The sequence below is a fragment of the Musa acuminata genome, chromosome BXJ3-6, assembly GCF_036884655.1.
Source record: "Musa acuminata AAA Group cultivar baxijiao chromosome BXJ3-6, Cavendish_Baxijiao_AAA, whole genome shotgun sequence".
In the NCBI taxonomy this organism is placed as follows: Eukaryota; Viridiplantae; Streptophyta; class Magnoliopsida; order Zingiberales; family Musaceae; genus Musa; species Musa acuminata.
Window position 1 is genome coordinate 8,838,839 of NC_088354.1, and position 15,762 is coordinate 8,854,600.

Here is a 15,762-nt window from a genome sequence, read left to right on the forward strand (position 1 = left end):
ATGACAGAGGAGCAAGAGAGAGGGGGGCAGGGAGACAAGAAGAAAAGATAGGCGATCCCGAAGAATGAGGCAGAGGTGAAGGATGAAGGATGAAGGAGACAGATCCTCCCTTCTTTTCTTTCCTTCCGTTTTGCTTTTGTCCTTAGGCTCCACTGCTGCATTTGCTTGGGACCCAACTCACCCAAGTTGATCATCAATTCTACATGTCGAAATTAATCTGACATGACCTGTTTTCCCATACTCTATCGACTCATCTGACATTACTTGATTTCATCTAATCAGCTCTAGATATCGGACACCTGATGCAAGATATGAGCTTAGATGGTCGTGACTTGGAGTTAATCTCTTCTGAATAACTCGACTTGAAATGAAGTTTTCTTGAACAACTCTCAATCCTGATCGAAGTTATACGAGTGGATGATGAGAGAGTCTAGTCTCTAGTTAATAGTCTTAGAATCTTGACTATTAGTGGAATGAATGCTTTCAAGTCAAAAATACTGTGAAGGATTATTTTAGTTTCATTCCAATGAATTCAGACCGGGATCCACATGTGGAATCTCGATTGACAAAGTATGTTTAACATATCAAAGATCCGGACCCGATTTGCCTCTAAAATTCATGCAATATGTAGGCGTTTCCTATTTGAGTCGGATCCCGAAGAGGTTGCATCGAGATCCGACTCGATTTTAGCCATAGCCCACTTCACGTCGCTAGTGAATGAAAGGCCGATGAAATGATGAGGGCCCGATGGGAAACAGATCCGAGGCCGGAGGAACCAAAAAACCAGGTGGTGTGCCTTTTGAGAAAGATGTGTGTGGGATGGATCAACAGCAACGATCTTTAAAGCCTCACCTGACACGGCCTGGCACGCGTGAAGGAGCCCCACGTGCAACTTTCTCTTTTGGACCAAGCTCTAACGATGCCTGGTCCTAATCTTAAAGCAAGCACTGTGCCCTCTCTCTGAGAGTTCGTAATGGATGGCCATAATGACTGGCTGGTCTTCTTTCTCAGATTTCGGTGAAGCATTGCTGTCGGCTTCTTGCAAGGGGTTGAAGGGTGCACCTGCGCCAGATCCGAGGCGACAAGAATCGACCTCGCCATGGTCCCTCCCCTCAACTACTATTCATCCCAGGTTAGGTTCCTTCCTTGCTGTTTTTCCCGCTTTGGTTTTCTTTTTCCTTTTGTCAAAGTTCTTGCACGAGTTTTCCGGAGTTATCCAACAGCATAATCTCAAAGCATCATCATAAGTTCAAAGAATAAGTTGCAGATTTCGTGTTCCGTAAATAGAATATAACAAATGATTTTATGGTAGGGCATGAACAAATTTTAGAGTTCAAAATTTTCTATCTTTACACATTTAATTCATGGTTACTTTTAGAAAAGCAAAAGATAAATATTTTATACATTAAATAAAATCTGTACTTATAACATTTCAATCCGGGGATGTAGCTCAGATGGTAGAGCGCTCGCTTAGCATGCGAGAGGTACGGGGATCGATACCCCGCATCTCCATCATATTAAATGAATAGTATATTTTTAATCTTAATTTTTTTAAATTTCTTTCTCCAAAACGTGGATATTAATGCCGGTTGAGGGCGTAAGGAATGCTCGGCTTGCGAAAATATAGTTTAATGTCGTTTCCCGAATTTCAAATTTTTATTTACACCAGATAACTAAAACAAAATTTTTCATAAAAAAAACATAGATAAAAAAATTAAACATTTTTCATGAAACAATCTCTTTTTTGAACTTTTTTTTTTCTGATGATGTCCCATTTTTAATATTCCCATGTGATACATTTATTTTTTTTTCTAATATATTACATGCTATTTTCTCGTTGCCCATTGCTTTTGTCTCTGCCTTCATCTCACCCAGGCCTTATCACCTTAGCCTCACTGAAAGATCCACCGTCTCCTCATGGCCAAAAGATGAAGATGAGAAACGAATAGGAGTCGATGAGAGAAGAAAGAGTAAAAAAAAAAAAAGATAAAAGAATTTGGAGTGTCAGAAAAAAATGAGAATGTCAAATGAAAAAAATTGAAAAATGGAGACATCATTAAAGAAAAGTCCAAAAAGAAAAAAATTACAGAAAAAATAGTTAAATAACAATTCTAGCGAAAAAGTCTAATACTTTCTTTTTCGTCCGTACTGCACATGTTCCTGCCAAATAAGTAGCTATCAAATGCACGCGAATATGCACCCCCTGTTTATTTTTTTTTTAGCATGTTACTTTATTTGTCTACTACTAGAAGAAAATAATAGTATGGTCGAGTTACATTTAAGGGGTTAAAGGGCTCAACTTGTGACAGCTTCCATTTCTTCACTGCTGACAAAATTGATGCACTTGCGTGCTACATCAGTCGTATAGCTCATTAGTTCAAATACTTCTCAAAAAGCTTGACCCTGACTTCAAGCACTAATATCTTTCCAAGAATTTTCCATGTATATGGATACAGAATGTTGCCCAAGAAATATCGTCGGTTGGAACAAAACATTTAGCATATAACCCGACTGCCCATTTCCTTGAGTTTGATGTAGACGAAAAGAAGGTTGGCGAGGAAACACAACACCGTAATCCTGCACGGCAAGAAGACAATTTGATGGACATACCAAAAAGATTGAACAATTCGAGTGCAAAGAAGGGCATTCTTTTCAAATGCAAGATAGCAAGTCACCATTTTCTGACTAGATGTTTCAAGATTCATAGCCTGCAAGATCAAACATGAGATGAATTTGAGAAATGACATGAGTAAAACAAACCTCTAAATCTGTATGAGGATGAGGAGATCATCCTCATCTAGAAGACAGTTTATGAGGGTGGGTTACAAGGATCTCCCTATCATCCACATAGGAGGGGAGAATTGATAACCCACACACTTTCCTCTATTATAAAACAGACATTACTACACACGATAGGTAAATTCAGATCCCAATCTAATACTGAAACTGTAAGCTGTGTAAAATCTTGAAGACAGTTCTTGATCTTAATCAAAGGATATACAAAAGAACACCACCAAAAGGAGGACCTTAGAGTTTACCGTATTTCATGATGCTAAATCTGTTATGTTTCTCGAGTTTGAAGATCCGATCAGGCTCAAGACTCTGGAGTAATAAAAGACAAATCAGAAAATTATTGTACATTATCAAAAATTTACCCTCCAATGCAGTAAGCAATAGCACAATAAAATGACAACTACTGCAGAAAAATGCATGGAAGGGTTAAGTGGAATCTTGTCATCCTCAGAAACAGTATCGGAACGAGGAACCGACCTACTGTAAAGATGACATGTAGTACCAAAGAATTAAACTCGATTATCTCCAAAAGATCCACAAAAGTTACGGCAATATGTACATTAGAAGTCAGAACATCATAAAATATTAAGAAGTTTGAAGATCTTTAAGGAAAAAGAAAAAGGATTATTAGCATTCACTCATCTGTAAGAAAAACCCTATCAAAGCCACTATGACAAGGCTTATATAATCTCATAGGTTTCAAGGAATATTCAGTATTTCACAGGCCAAACTTATCAGGAATAAGAACAGAAACTTCACCATCCATCATGTTCTGAGCATACAACACCTGTAGGATCGAGCATGCATTAGAAAAATGATCAATTGTCCATATCAAACTGGCATTATAATTTTCTGCATTGACATAATTCAGCAAAAAAAAAAAAATTCTCTGATCGGTAGTTTCCCCATTTTCCTCTCACCAACCCATGTGAATCAACCATCATATAACCTTATAGATATGATGCACAGAGAATGAATGCACTAGAAGGCCATACCACTATCTAATTATCTTTCTTTTTCCTTGAAGCATCGAGTTAGATAGATAACACACCAAAAGGGTCATTGATGAGAAAGACAATTTCGATCAAAGGGGAGATCAATATAGTCACAAAGGACTCACCGGACGAACTACTCATGGCAGCATCGCCCCCACCAACGTTCGCCTCTGTCTCAACTAAGCCGGTGGGCAGAACGATCATCGAGAAGTACCGCAAATCTCCAAAGTTAAATCTAATCTGACCAGCAGCAACACATCCACAATCGCTTCACACCACACGGCGAGGGGCCGATAATACCTACGGAATCCCATCAAGAACAACCTCAAAGAATCAGGATTCCGTAGCAAACCATACGGAATCGACTTAATCCGAGCCAACAATGGTAAATCTTTAGTTCGGCTGTAGAATTAAATTCGATACCTCGGCGTCGACCATCGGCAAAGAAAAACCCACATCGGATTCCAAGAGTCATCCCTCGTTTAGGGCTTTAAAGAGATGCGTTGCGTCCTCTGGTCCGAAGCCTTCGCCCGACCTGCTCGAGGCAGAGAGCGAGAGAGAGAGCGAGACGCCGCTGCTCTTCTCCCGTCTCGAAACCCTAAATTGAAACAAGAGGTAGTTTTGCAGATACCCGCTCGCGTGTTTCGTTTATCGAGACGGGAGTTTAGATAAGTTGCGCTATGGGACACGTTATGGTGATGCACCCGCGCATGTAGAGACCGATGGCAGTCTGGTAATTGTGTGCGGATTCCGCTCTTAAAGTAGATGGTAATTAGTTGAATGTATGCAGACATAGGTGAAACATAAGATTGCTGGTGGAATCCAATATCAAATATAGCGGAAGACAAGAGTGTGATAATGGTCATATGCCCTATTCCGAGGAACAATATGATACAACCATGCAAGCTTCTGATACAGGCCCTCTGCTTAACGGGAAAGTACACTGTTCTGCTGTATGTTTTGATCAGACTGGAGTTGATGATAAGGATGCCATGGTCTGGTTTTCTTGGCAGGTAGTTTGCGAGTGATGCAAGAACTTATTCCATCCTCTGTCTTCTTCATTGTCACGTTTTGTTCATGTATTGACTGATTCAACATTTTATATATATCCTAAATGACTGCAGATTTAGCGATAGCTGAAAGGCCAAAATGACAGCAGTGAGACCGCAGTTAGCAGCAGGCTAACACATATCTTATTCCAGAAACCAGTTGTCAGAAGCCATGGCATCGCCACATCTCTCTGTGCCGACTGCGGACAACTCGACTAAGCATCTCAGCAGGAATTGGCAATTCCAGGGAGATGATGACCCATGTGGATCTTGCTACCAACTCCTGCAAACAAGCAGTGTCGGATTGCTTCTGCTGGTCCACCTGAGGACAGATGGCAGATCAACTCAGACAGCAGACTGGTGGTGGTGGTGGTGGTGGTGGTGGAATCCATCACCAGATATTAAGGGATAAGCATCGGAGCAGGCCTCATCACCCCCACCCCCATCTCCACCTTTTGTCCTCTTTCACTGCCATCCATCACAGAGGTACGTAGATGTCTGCTCTGTAGCTCTCCCTTGTTCCTGTATTCTTTTATGGTGTTTTACCTCCAACCCAAGAATATGCAAGCGACTGGCACCGGCTACATTAAAGAAAGTGGTCAAAAAGACTCATCTGTTCCTCATGTGAGATTCCATGGCTCTGTGGAGTATGATTGGCGGCCAACAAATTTATCCAGAGCAGAACTCTCTTTGCTGATGTCTCCAAGGCATCTACAGGAGCCCACTAAACTCGCAGGCATCTGACCCGTGAAAAAGATCGAACACTTTTGATTCCATGGCAAAAGGGAACCGCACATCAAGAACAGGAAGAAGAAGAAGGAACAGAGAAAGAAGCAGAGACTGTTCTCACATAACTGAGATAGAAGATTGAGCGTCACAATAATGATTACAACAGCGCAAGCAGTCGCTTTGTTATTTCGATCCCATCCCCAAGCTTGCAGTTTGTCGATCCTAACTCTAACTAAGCCATTTCATCTGCTTCCTCTCTACCCAGGCCTGTTTCGCTTGTGGCCGGGCTTTCCTTCGGAGTCGCCCTCGGAGGATGCTTCCATGGAGCGGGTGAAGGAGAGGGAGAGGTCGGCGTAGAGGTCGACGACGCGGCGGATGTTGTTGTTGAGCTCTCTGATCAGGCCGACGTTGCGGCTGAGGTTGTCGGGGATCTTCGACTCGTGGTTCTGATTGATCTCATTGATCAACTGCCGGTTCTGATCCAGGATGTTCTCCACCTGGAGAAAGCTCTTCTGGAAGGTCTGCAGGACTTTGCCGTCCACCTGGGTTCCATTGCCAAGCCCCGAGAAGCGGTCTCCTTCCATCATCCCCCTCTCCCTCTTCCTCTCACCAACTCGAATCAGATCAAAACAAATAGCCCTGCAGACGAATCATATCACGAGAGAGAAAGAAAGGCAGAAAAAGAAGCGACTTTACAGAGGAAAAAGACTTGGGAAGAAGACCCGGGTTGAATGAAATCAAGCAGTTTGGGTAGGGAACAGCAAACTGAGATCAGCCGGAAGAGACACGGGAGGGAAGAGGGGAATCTAATATAAAGGTGTCAGGCGTTGGTAGGCATGAGAGACAAGGATCGTGAGGAAATAATGGCCCTCCGTAGCTCCTTTTCAGAAAGAAAAGGGAGATCAGATAGCATGGTTCTTTCTCTATGATGGCACACGAAAGCCGATCCAATTCCCCGTAGCTTTCTTTCTCCACGCCACCCCCTGCCGCAAATCTCACGTTGAATCAATCAAGACAAGAAACCAAAAGCAAGAAGAAGAAGAAGAAGAAGCAGAAGCAGAAGCAGAAAACAACAATCTTTTTGTCCGGGGAAAACGGAAGGAAAAATCGGACGGCAAAAGGGTCTTTCTATGATTCTGGACAAGAACAGGAAAGCGAGCAGCTGCGGAAGACGGTACAACAAAGCCTTTAGACCAGTTCCTTAAACGGCAACCGCATAGCAGAAGATCACACCCCACCGAGAGCAAAGGGCGAGGCAAACAAAACGATCGATTTTTGACACCCAGCTCTTGGTAATCCCCTCTAACACCATGAACAAAGCTACTCGAGAAAGGATCTTGTTGCGATCGAGCGCACAGAAAAGAGATCTTTGCGCTGCCAATCTCGTCTTCCGGGTTTGAGACATACCTTGGAGATTCGGCAAGGGTGGGAGGCGAGGAAATCGAGGGCGAGAACCCTCGATGCTATCGGCGATCGAGTCGAATCTCCAAGGAAAGGTACACGAGAGAGAGAGAGAGAGAGACGGGAAAGGGATCCTCGAACCACGGTAAACTAATACAAGAAAAGATCTGCTGCGGAGAACGAGAGCAACGGCGGTGGGCCTCTGCGTTCATCTCGGCCTCGTGAGGGTGGTCTCACCGCCATGAGCTTAAGCGGCCTCTCACCTACGCCGGTCTCTGTTCCGAGTCGGTCAATCTTTTAGGATTGGGGGCGATGCAAAATTACCCCACCGTCCCTGGAATTTCGCATGATCCCCTGAAGCGTAATTGCATCTGTTCATCTCATCCAACTCGATCATCTTTGTTTTCATTTTGATAACTCGAACTTTTCACCATCAACACCCATTTATGGTTTTTCTAATTATCTTTTAAGAATTTGATTTGCGGATATCATAAAAATATCTTTCTAATACTTTATTATCAAAAAACTTTTATTTTTCTTATTCGGTCAAGAACTTTTATATTATTGTACGAGGATCGATTTCATACGGATTCAACGTGACTGTTAATCTTCGAGGGATAGTACGATACTTCTGACTCGTCGTCTCGGGACGTGCAGAGTGACGTCAGACGGCATTACCCCAAACTCTCGGGATGGGACATGTTGAACAACGTTTCAGTACGGATTTTGACTTGACGTATATCATCGACTGTGACGTGTTTCGGACCCAAAATACGTCTTATCAAAATGGTAAAAATATTTTTCTAATTATCTTTTAATAATTTGATTTATGGATATCATAAAAATATTTTTCTAATACTTTTATTATCAAAAAAGTCTTTGTTTTTTCTCTTTAGACTTTACTAATTATGGTATTAACGAGATAAAGTGGAAAGAACCATGATATGTCGAAAATATATCTCTTCATCCCTTTGGCATTGAGATACAAAGTTGGGGTTTCGATCGAATCCGATGATTCTTATTATTCTTCTTATAATATAAAACATAGTCACGTCGTCATAGTTTCATTTTCTATCCGAGTACGTTTTCTTCGTAACTTAAGGTGTGACTCTGGAGAATAACCTGTCTCTCTAACTAACATCTCTCCATTACAATTCGTAACTTGTGGCAAGCCGCGTTGTTCCGTGGAGCAGCGAATCGAGTTACGAGTGACGAGAGGACAGGTATAATAATAATGTTTAAGAAGTGGCTTTATAGCTCAACATAATGCATGAGTCACGAGTGGATTAGCCTTTCTGCCTCGACATGCCAAGTCGACTCATTCTGTCTTCCCCACTACAGAACTCACACATCAAAGTATCTTTTAGATAGAGAGCTCTTTAGGAACACCTCACAGCTATTTGTTGTTTCTGTAGGCTATTTATTGCATGGTATGTTAAATTTTCTGTCACATGATATCAAATTTGATCGTCAATCTAAGATAATAAATTTAATTCTAATATATTCAAATAATTTATCAAATAAAAACTTAAAATATTTTTTTTCGATATTATTGAGCCTATATATTTACGCTAGGAAAAACAATCATCTTTATCGAAGCTATGATTATTGAAGTTTAGCTATAAACATGAGATTAAATATCATATTTCATCGTCTTCTAAATTTATTTTAAAAATTTTAAATTAAACTTTAGAGAAAACACATATCTCTATACGAAAAATATAATTGCTTGGATGACAATTGACAAATAGTCAGTGCTAAACCAAGTCAGGTGTCAACTAATTCTATCTATCTTATGGTAACTTTGCTATCTATCCTCTCCGCATGATATATAAACAATTAAGGTGGTGTATGATGACACAAAAATATATATTGTATTATTAATTAATGACATGAGGTCATCGGAAGCAGACATTAGAATGTGCTAAAGCATAGCTCATAAATGAACAGATAAGTTGTCTCGTCTACCATCCTAAACTCTTATATTAATTGATGATAAAAGTTTAATATCTTAACATGATGATATCGGAGCCATGCATTATGTTTATTCTTTTCTTTATAAGATTGAGACTTTTGGATGAGATGACAATGATCTATAACTATAATTTAACACTTGATGCATCATACTTAGTATAACAATTAACGATTATAGTCAAATAAAATATCATATCTTGACGACAAGCTTTGTCTTAATGAAATTAAAAAGATAAGAATATAATTAAGATAATCTATGTTGAGTGGATTATTGACATGATCTAATACATGAGTAATATAATGGAGTAGATGTATGAACAAATAAAGAATGACTTCGATTACTATGGTTTGATAAGCATTTTATGATTGATCCCATTGAAATGAATATTTTATAGGATATTATATATAATTTTTAATCTTTTTTAAGATTATTATTTATAACTAGTTCTTATTATTTATAATCTAAAATAAAAAAAATATTTCTAAACTATTCATTTATAAGAAATAGTCTTAGTTGGGTTAAGAGAACCCTATCCGACCCGAGGCGAGATTAATATAACCCTTTGTCGACAAGGCCCATTAAACCGGCGAGTCATCCTTAACGTGGCCGGTTCAATCCGTTTGATTCGGCTGGTTCGGTTCAAGGCTACCCACGTTTAGCAAAAGGGGTATGCACTGCGGTCAACTAATCCTGCAGAGCATCTGTGTATTAACGCGCCCCGGCGCCGCCGCCGTCAAATAAGATACAATTCCCGCATCGTAGTCAAAAGTTGAAATGGCGTGTCTGAAAACCTTCCCCTATCTTCACCGCCCTCGTTCACCCCTCAAATTCCCCCTCTTCCTCTCTTCCGCTCGCCCCCTGTCCTCACCTCGCCGCCGCCCGTTCGCCTCCGCTTCTTCCGCCGCCACGATGGCTGCCATCGCCACCGTCGAGCACGTCGTCCTCTTCAAGGTCCGTGACTCCACCGACCCGTCCAAGGTCGACGCCATGGTCTCCAACCTGCGCTCCCTGGTCTCCCTGGACATCTCCGTCCACCTCGCCGCCGGCCCCGTCCTACGACACCGATCCACCGCCGCCTCCGCTGCCGGGTTCACCCACCTCCTCCACAGCCGCTACCGCTCCAAGGCCGACCTCGCTGCCTACTCCGCCCACCCGGCCCATGTGGCCGTCGTCAAGGAGCACGTTCTCCCCATCTGCGACGACATCATGGCCGTAGACTGGGTCGCCGAACTCGACGGCCCGGCAGCGCCGCCCACCGGATCGGCGGTGCGGCTAACCCTCGCAAAGCCGAAGGAGGGGGCCGCGGCGGAGCTCGCGCAGACGCTTGCGGAGGCCAAGTCGTTTGCGCCGGCCGCGGTGACGCAGCTGAGCTACGGAGAGAACTTCTCGCCGGCCAGGGCGAAGGGATTCGACGTGGGGTTTCTTGCGGTGTTCCCCAGCCTGGAGGAGCTTGATGCGTTGGATGCGGGAGAGAAGGACTTGCTGGAGTCTGTGAAAGAGAAGGTGAGGCCGCTTCTGGAGAGCGTCATTGTGTTGGATGCCGTGGTGCCGCCACCGCCTGCCGCCAGCCTTTGACGGTTCTTCACCCAAAGAGGTTTGCTCCAATTACAGTTTATAGTCTTCTTTCTATATTGGTATATAGATAGATAGCGCCTTTGAATGCTTTCTATATATTCCAACAATGTGGAAATGATAGATAGCTATTGGTTTGTAAGATTTAGAGCCTTTCTTAGCAGTCGATCAAAACATGGAATTTGAAGAGGGGAGCAAATAATGTCACTTGCTTCTTAGTCTTTTTAGGGGAAATTATGTTAAATATCGATATATCGGTTTCGTGTGGATGTGCTAAATGGATGATGATGATGATGAGTTCATATGCAAATTGAGGGCTTGAAAATGGTGTTTAGTATCGTCGTCATCGTACTAGAATGAACTACTTTTGTATGTTGAATCTGTCTTATTTTTCTGATGTACTTCAATGTTGAATCTTGGATTTTTCTTCTTACTGTTGATCTTTTTCTGCACTATGCTGATCTCATTAACTTTTGCTGATTGAGAGGTTCGTTTTGTGGTAAGATTTGTTAGAATGACCATCGCGAGCAAAGAGATGCTTGTGAGAGGCATTCGAGTTATATCCAATAAGACTTCTCTATTGCAAAGATGGAGACATGTGAGAGAAGGAGATTTGGTAGTAAGAGAAATTGTTTGATGTACCTTTGACTAAGGCTTGTGAGATTTTATTTATAGGCAACTTAATGAAACATAAATGAACCGTAAGGATTCCCAACTACAAGTTCCGAGTGTGAATTGCACTTTTGTTGTGAGTTTCTAGATTGAAATGAGGATAGGACTGTTGTTTGTGGTACTTAGTTCAAAAATGGATTTGTTGGCCACTTCATTTGTGATCAGTGCCGAATTATTTTGATTGTGATCGGCGAGAAAAAGGTGTGCGGGAAAATGTTGAGAGCGGTGTTAGCATTGGAAATGTTTTGGTATGGGAGAAACAAATAGGATGAACAAAAGAAATTTGTTTCATAATGCTATGCTAGTTAGCCATTTCTTAGGTTACCTGTAAATAGAAGAGTGATAAATCGCATGAGGGTCTCTAATACATGAATTAGGACAGTTATACTTTTGCTCTGATGTTACATGCATATCCATATGCATGTCTGTTGACCTCTTTTAGCTTGACTGGTGATATGGTTATGGATCCTCTATTAATCTGATGTTCTATCTTTATATGTACACGCATATCTCGATGACATATCATCCTCTATCCGTCTTCTCGTCTGCATCATCAGACGAAGGATGTTCCGAGGAAAACCATATCACTTGACAATAGATAGGCTCTATGTATTGATCGCCCTTGTTTTCTTCCATCGAAAACATCTCCCGTCTATTACAATATAAGAAACTTTACGTGAGCAAGATGGATAGGACGCTCTTCTTCTTCTGGAAAGCTTTCATCTTGATGTCCTCTTATATGCTCCATAAACAACTAAATGTAACTCACCCGTCTTGAATTGACCTTTTAAAGAATCTTAAGATATGTCGTACTCTAAGAATATCCCAAGAATTTTAATCGAGTTTCACATTTCGTGCATTTTGCAGGCGCCTGATGATCATCACACCAGGATTCTGGTGGACGTACTTGTGTCGATCATATGACGATATGATCAATCCTCGAACCGTATTCTGGAGGCTCTTAGAATAAGTTTTTGGTCATTTGATTTTATTTTGGGAACCTTATCTGTTCTTCCCAAATAATGCTCTTTGAATCCATCTGCATGTCTAAGATGGTACTCTTTTTCGAATCCAGCAACATTTTCATGCAATTTCAGACAATGGTAGTCTTCGATGCATCCGTTAATCGAAGAAGCTGTTTACTTAATCATCGGTTGAGAAAATGAAGGTGGTTTTATGCATAATAGCTGTTGAAGTGAAAATTTTCTTTTTTTATTACTGGATATCTTTTTTGTATGCTTACTCCATATTTCACATGTTGGTCTAATTATTAGATTGGATTGGTAGATAAATTGAGACAAAAAAGGTCCCCACTGAATCAAGTTTTCATGTATTAGTATGCTTCTAGAGGCTGTGAAAAAGAGTTGCAACTGAGAAGATGATGAAAGAGGAGCACAACTTTTCATAATTACAATCAGAAATCTTAGCAGTTCATTCCAGGGGTGAAAACCCAACAGGTTGATTCCACAAACACTCCTCCATCTTCTTCGCTACATGTGTTTGACGAAATGCCAGTAAACTAACAGACAGCAACATCAAGATCAACCTCCCAGAGAAGCTTTACATTTCAACAAGACTCCAAGAACCAAGAGCAGTATCATGATCCCACAGGAAGACCCTCCGAACCTGTGTATCCAGTAGGGGTCGAGCCTCACGATCCTCCGCTCCACGAACCATGCGAGGTTGATGATGACGACCAGAAGTATGAGCGCCAGCGGGAGCCACAGGGACAGAAGAGCTCCGCTGCCGTCGTCTTCATCATCCGGCTTGACCGTCGTTTTCCTGTTGACGTACAGCGGCGACAGCACCGCGAGGAGCCCCAACGCGATGGCGACGAGTCTGTCTGTGGAAGAAGCCCTCCCCATGCAGCAGCCCCAGCCCCTCTGCTTTGAGACCTGACAATTCTCATGCAATTTGCTCATATACAGGGTTGAGTACATTTTCTGGAGAAAGAAGAGAATCTATTCCAAGCAGTACGAGTAACATACAGTTCCATCAAAAAGATTGTTCTGCATGAACCAAACTTATTGGTGGAGGGTGGAATCAGATGCTTGTACAAGTGGGAGATTGAGATCCTGGAAACCACTGAAAGCAATCCAAATGGCAATGTATGATCACCAATTACCTGATCATGCAACCAATGCCTTCTAGCCTGCAAGTCATCAGAAATCAAGTAAGAATCAAAATCCAATTGACGATCAAATCATAGATAGATATGGAACACTAGAATTCAAAGTATTCAAACTACAAGTGCTTTTACCTCTCACTCCAGAAGAAAGCGTGGCGCTGCGATGCCAGATTTCCAATTCATGCTTTCTCAAGGGCATGTGCCTCTCGGCTAAGCTTAAGCATTACTTACCATTTGCTAGAGAACAGAAGTGTATATAAGAAGGTTGGAATCACTGGCTCTGTTCTTGTCATGTATCTCCAAAAGAGATCATCCAAAGGCTTGCTTACTGGTAATTTACTTGGCATCACATAAGAAACAGAATGTCGACAAAGTTGACATCAACCTCATTTCCATTAGAAACAAAATAGATTACAATAAATGGCATTGCACCGCGAAGCTTAGCTTTTTGTTCATACAGAAACAGTCAAGATATGATCTTGATGATGGCGATTGTTTCTTACATTAAACGAAGGCTGCAACTTCTGCTCGTAAATACCTATAATCTGGCATCGCTTACAGCATATACATCGAAGGAATAAAACAAAGAACTTTTCATAGGATATTAAATGAAAATAAGACCTCGAACATCTGATTATGGTAGCTTCGGTAGCGATTTCATTGAGGATATACGAACGTGCAAGTAACGAACCTTTGAAGCCGATAAAATTTGCTATTAAATTAACAAGGCAATATTTTCAGATATAGGAGTGTCGATGAACATATAATTGTAGAAAACAAAGTGAATTCATGGCGAAAGTTATTTAAATATATGACAGAGAAGAAAGAATTGAAGTGCTTTTAATAAAACGACGACATGATAAGGCAGCAACAAATTACAGAAAGGTGGCAACGAATGTATATGCTAGATTAATGCATCGAGTAAGGATAAGGCAGAGAGCTTCACAAAGCTTCATCTATGGGTATCCGAGGACAAGAATCTGGTGGTAGAAAATGATCCAACAGCATACATCTCTTACTAGGATTGAACATAAAACCTTGAAATTTTTTGATGCAATTCCTCCATAAAAGTACATGATGGCATCTTTCATGTCGGAAAAAAAAAGGGAGAAGCTGGCGAATATTCGCTTAGATAGAAAAGGAAATAAATAACTAGTATAAAAAATGATGTCAACCGATGAGAAATCAGAAAGGCGAGTCAAATGAATTGACACAAAAGTATAATTGCCAAAGAATAGGCAACCACAATAAGTATAGCAAATGTTAACCTTCAAGGAAGTAACATTAAGTTTCTCCAACAAATTTTTCGTCGAGAGATTGCTACATATATAGTGCAAGAATCAAAGCCAACAATATCACTATAAAATTCCCATAAATGTCGATGATACGATAGTCTTTGTCGAGCAATGGAACCTTGTCAATGCAACCATCAAAGTCCAAATTCTCTATTTGCTGCTTCTATGGATTTATGGGTACATATCGAAGCAAGTTATTTTTTTGCCTTCAGTGTCTTCTACTCTCTACTGTTTTCTTGTCAGGTTTATTATCAATCAGTTTGAGCTCATGAACACGAAATTAAAATGGAAGAGATAGTTTTCTGGATTCTGATAAAGACTGATGAAACCAAGACCTATGTCAGAGTACAATTTGTTGCTCATCAACTGAATCTTCAAAGAACGAGATAAGAAAAACAAGACATTACATTGGCAAATTAAAAGCTAATTTTTTGATGTTTTTGATCGATTTAACACCGTCTAATAAGACAAATTCATAGTATAGCATATAAATCGACGAGACTACGACAATAATCACCACAAACAATGAATCGGATCTCAAGAGACAATCATTCGAACAGGAAACAACAACTTTAAATCGAATTCCGAGGCACATCAGCTAAATTGCAATCCAATGCATAGAACACTATCCAATTTCATCGAAAAAGGATACCGAGTGCGTGCTCCAAAAGAACCCCCAAATCATCGATTTCGTCCAACTTCTCACCTTTCTTTCATCGCCCTCCACAAGTACCTCCCGCTGGCCATATCAAGAAACACCCAGTACCCATTCTCAATCACCTGTTCAGAAGCAATCATCTTCGTATAAGATCTGAAGTAACTTTCCAAGAAAAGAAGCAAGGGTCTAAGATCTGAAGAAAAATCCGACCTTTCCAGCGCCGAGGATCCGGCCTTTGATGGAGGAGTCGCCGAGGGAGGCGCCGACCTCCTGGGAGTCATCGGAGATCGGGGAAGGGGGAGGGGAGCGGATCGATTTCCAGGCGAAGAATCCAGCGAGGGCGGCGGAGAGGAACACCAGGACGAGGCGCAACGGACACATCGTGTACGGTGCCCCGCCAATGCCCACCTACCGGGATTGGTGAACCCCAAGCAGGGGCGGTCGTGGATTACTGACGGTGAGTGGAACACGCGGACGGGGACGTACGAGGCTTTC

The 15,762-nt window shown here is 41.5% G+C and overlaps 3 protein-coding genes, 1 long non-coding RNA gene and 1 other non-coding gene across 10 annotated transcripts; 2 read left to right on the forward strand and 3 right to left on the reverse strand.

Annotated features, from left to right (window-relative positions):
* The first annotated feature begins 1,439 nt into the window (after positions 1-1,439).
* Positions 1,440-1,512, forward strand: TRNAA-AGC (transfer RNA alanine (anticodon AGC)). Its single transcript has one exon. It is a non-coding gene; the product is annotated as a tRNA-Ala (tRNA).
* A 765-nt stretch (positions 1,513-2,277) lies between these two features.
* Positions 2,278-4,458, reverse strand: LOC103987556 (uncharacterized). Of its 3 annotated transcripts, XR_010497566.1 has the most exons (5): positions 4,212-4,458; positions 3,914-4,088; positions 3,039-3,102; positions 2,676-2,708; positions 2,278-2,577 (listed from the first exon to the last, which is right to left on the reverse strand). It is a non-coding gene; the product is annotated as an uncharacterized LOC103987556 (long non-coding RNA). The 3 variants fall into 3 exon arrangements; XR_010497564.1 differs by having other exon boundaries at positions 2,278-2,708; positions 4,212-4,456; XR_010497565.1 differs by lacking the exon at positions 2,676-2,708 and having other exon boundaries at positions 4,212-4,455.
* Positions 4,459-5,656: 1,198 nt separating this feature from the next.
* LOC103987557 (protein ELF4-LIKE 3) lies at positions 5,657-7,239 on the reverse strand. 2 transcript variants are annotated; one of them, XM_009405885.3, is made up of 3 exons: positions 6,974-7,235; positions 6,289-6,549; positions 5,657-6,205 (listed from the first exon to the last, which is right to left on the reverse strand). In XM_009405885.3, the coding sequence occupies exon 3, from the start codon at positions 6,151-6,153 to the stop codon at positions 5,824-5,826; it is 330 nt and encodes a 109-aa protein (XP_009404160.1). In that variant the 5' UTR covers positions 6,154-6,205; positions 6,289-6,549; positions 6,974-7,235; the 3' UTR covers positions 5,657-5,823. The 2 variants fall into 2 exon arrangements, with proteins under 2 accessions (XP_009404160.1, XP_009404161.1); XM_009405886.3 differs by lacking the exon at positions 6,289-6,549 and having other exon boundaries at positions 6,974-7,239.
* A 2,464-nt stretch (positions 7,240-9,703) lies between these two features.
* Positions 9,704-12,333, forward strand: LOC135640029 (stress-response A/B barrel domain-containing protein UP3-like). The gene is made up of 2 exons (XM_065154109.1): positions 9,704-10,536; positions 12,054-12,333. The coding sequence occupies exon 1, from the start codon at positions 9,717-9,719 to the stop codon at positions 10,515-10,517; it is 801 nt and encodes a 266-aa protein (XP_065010181.1). The 5' UTR covers positions 9,704-9,716; the 3' UTR covers positions 10,518-10,536; positions 12,054-12,333.
* Positions 12,334-12,565: 232 nt separating this feature from the next.
* Positions 12,566-15,760, reverse strand: LOC103987559 (uncharacterized). 3 transcript variants are annotated; one of them, XR_010497132.1, is made up of 4 exons: positions 15,478-15,760; positions 15,262-15,389; positions 13,447-14,005; positions 12,566-13,338 (listed from the first exon to the last, which is right to left on the reverse strand). XR_010497132.1 is itself a non-coding variant. In XM_009405889.3 (3 exons), exons 2-3 carry the CDS (start codon positions 13,199-13,201, stop codon positions 12,728-12,730), a joined length of 381 nt encoding a protein of 126 aa, XP_009404164.1. In that variant the 5' UTR covers positions 13,202-13,338; positions 13,447-15,316; the 3' UTR covers positions 12,566-12,727. The 3 variants fall into 3 exon arrangements, 1 of the variants encoding a protein (XP_009404164.1); XR_010497131.1 differs by having other exon boundaries at positions 13,447-15,389; positions 15,478-15,759; XM_009405889.3 differs by lacking the exon at positions 15,478-15,760 and having other exon boundaries at positions 12,566-13,081; positions 13,175-13,338; positions 13,447-15,316.
* Between the last annotated feature and the right edge of the window lie 2 nt (positions 15,761-15,762).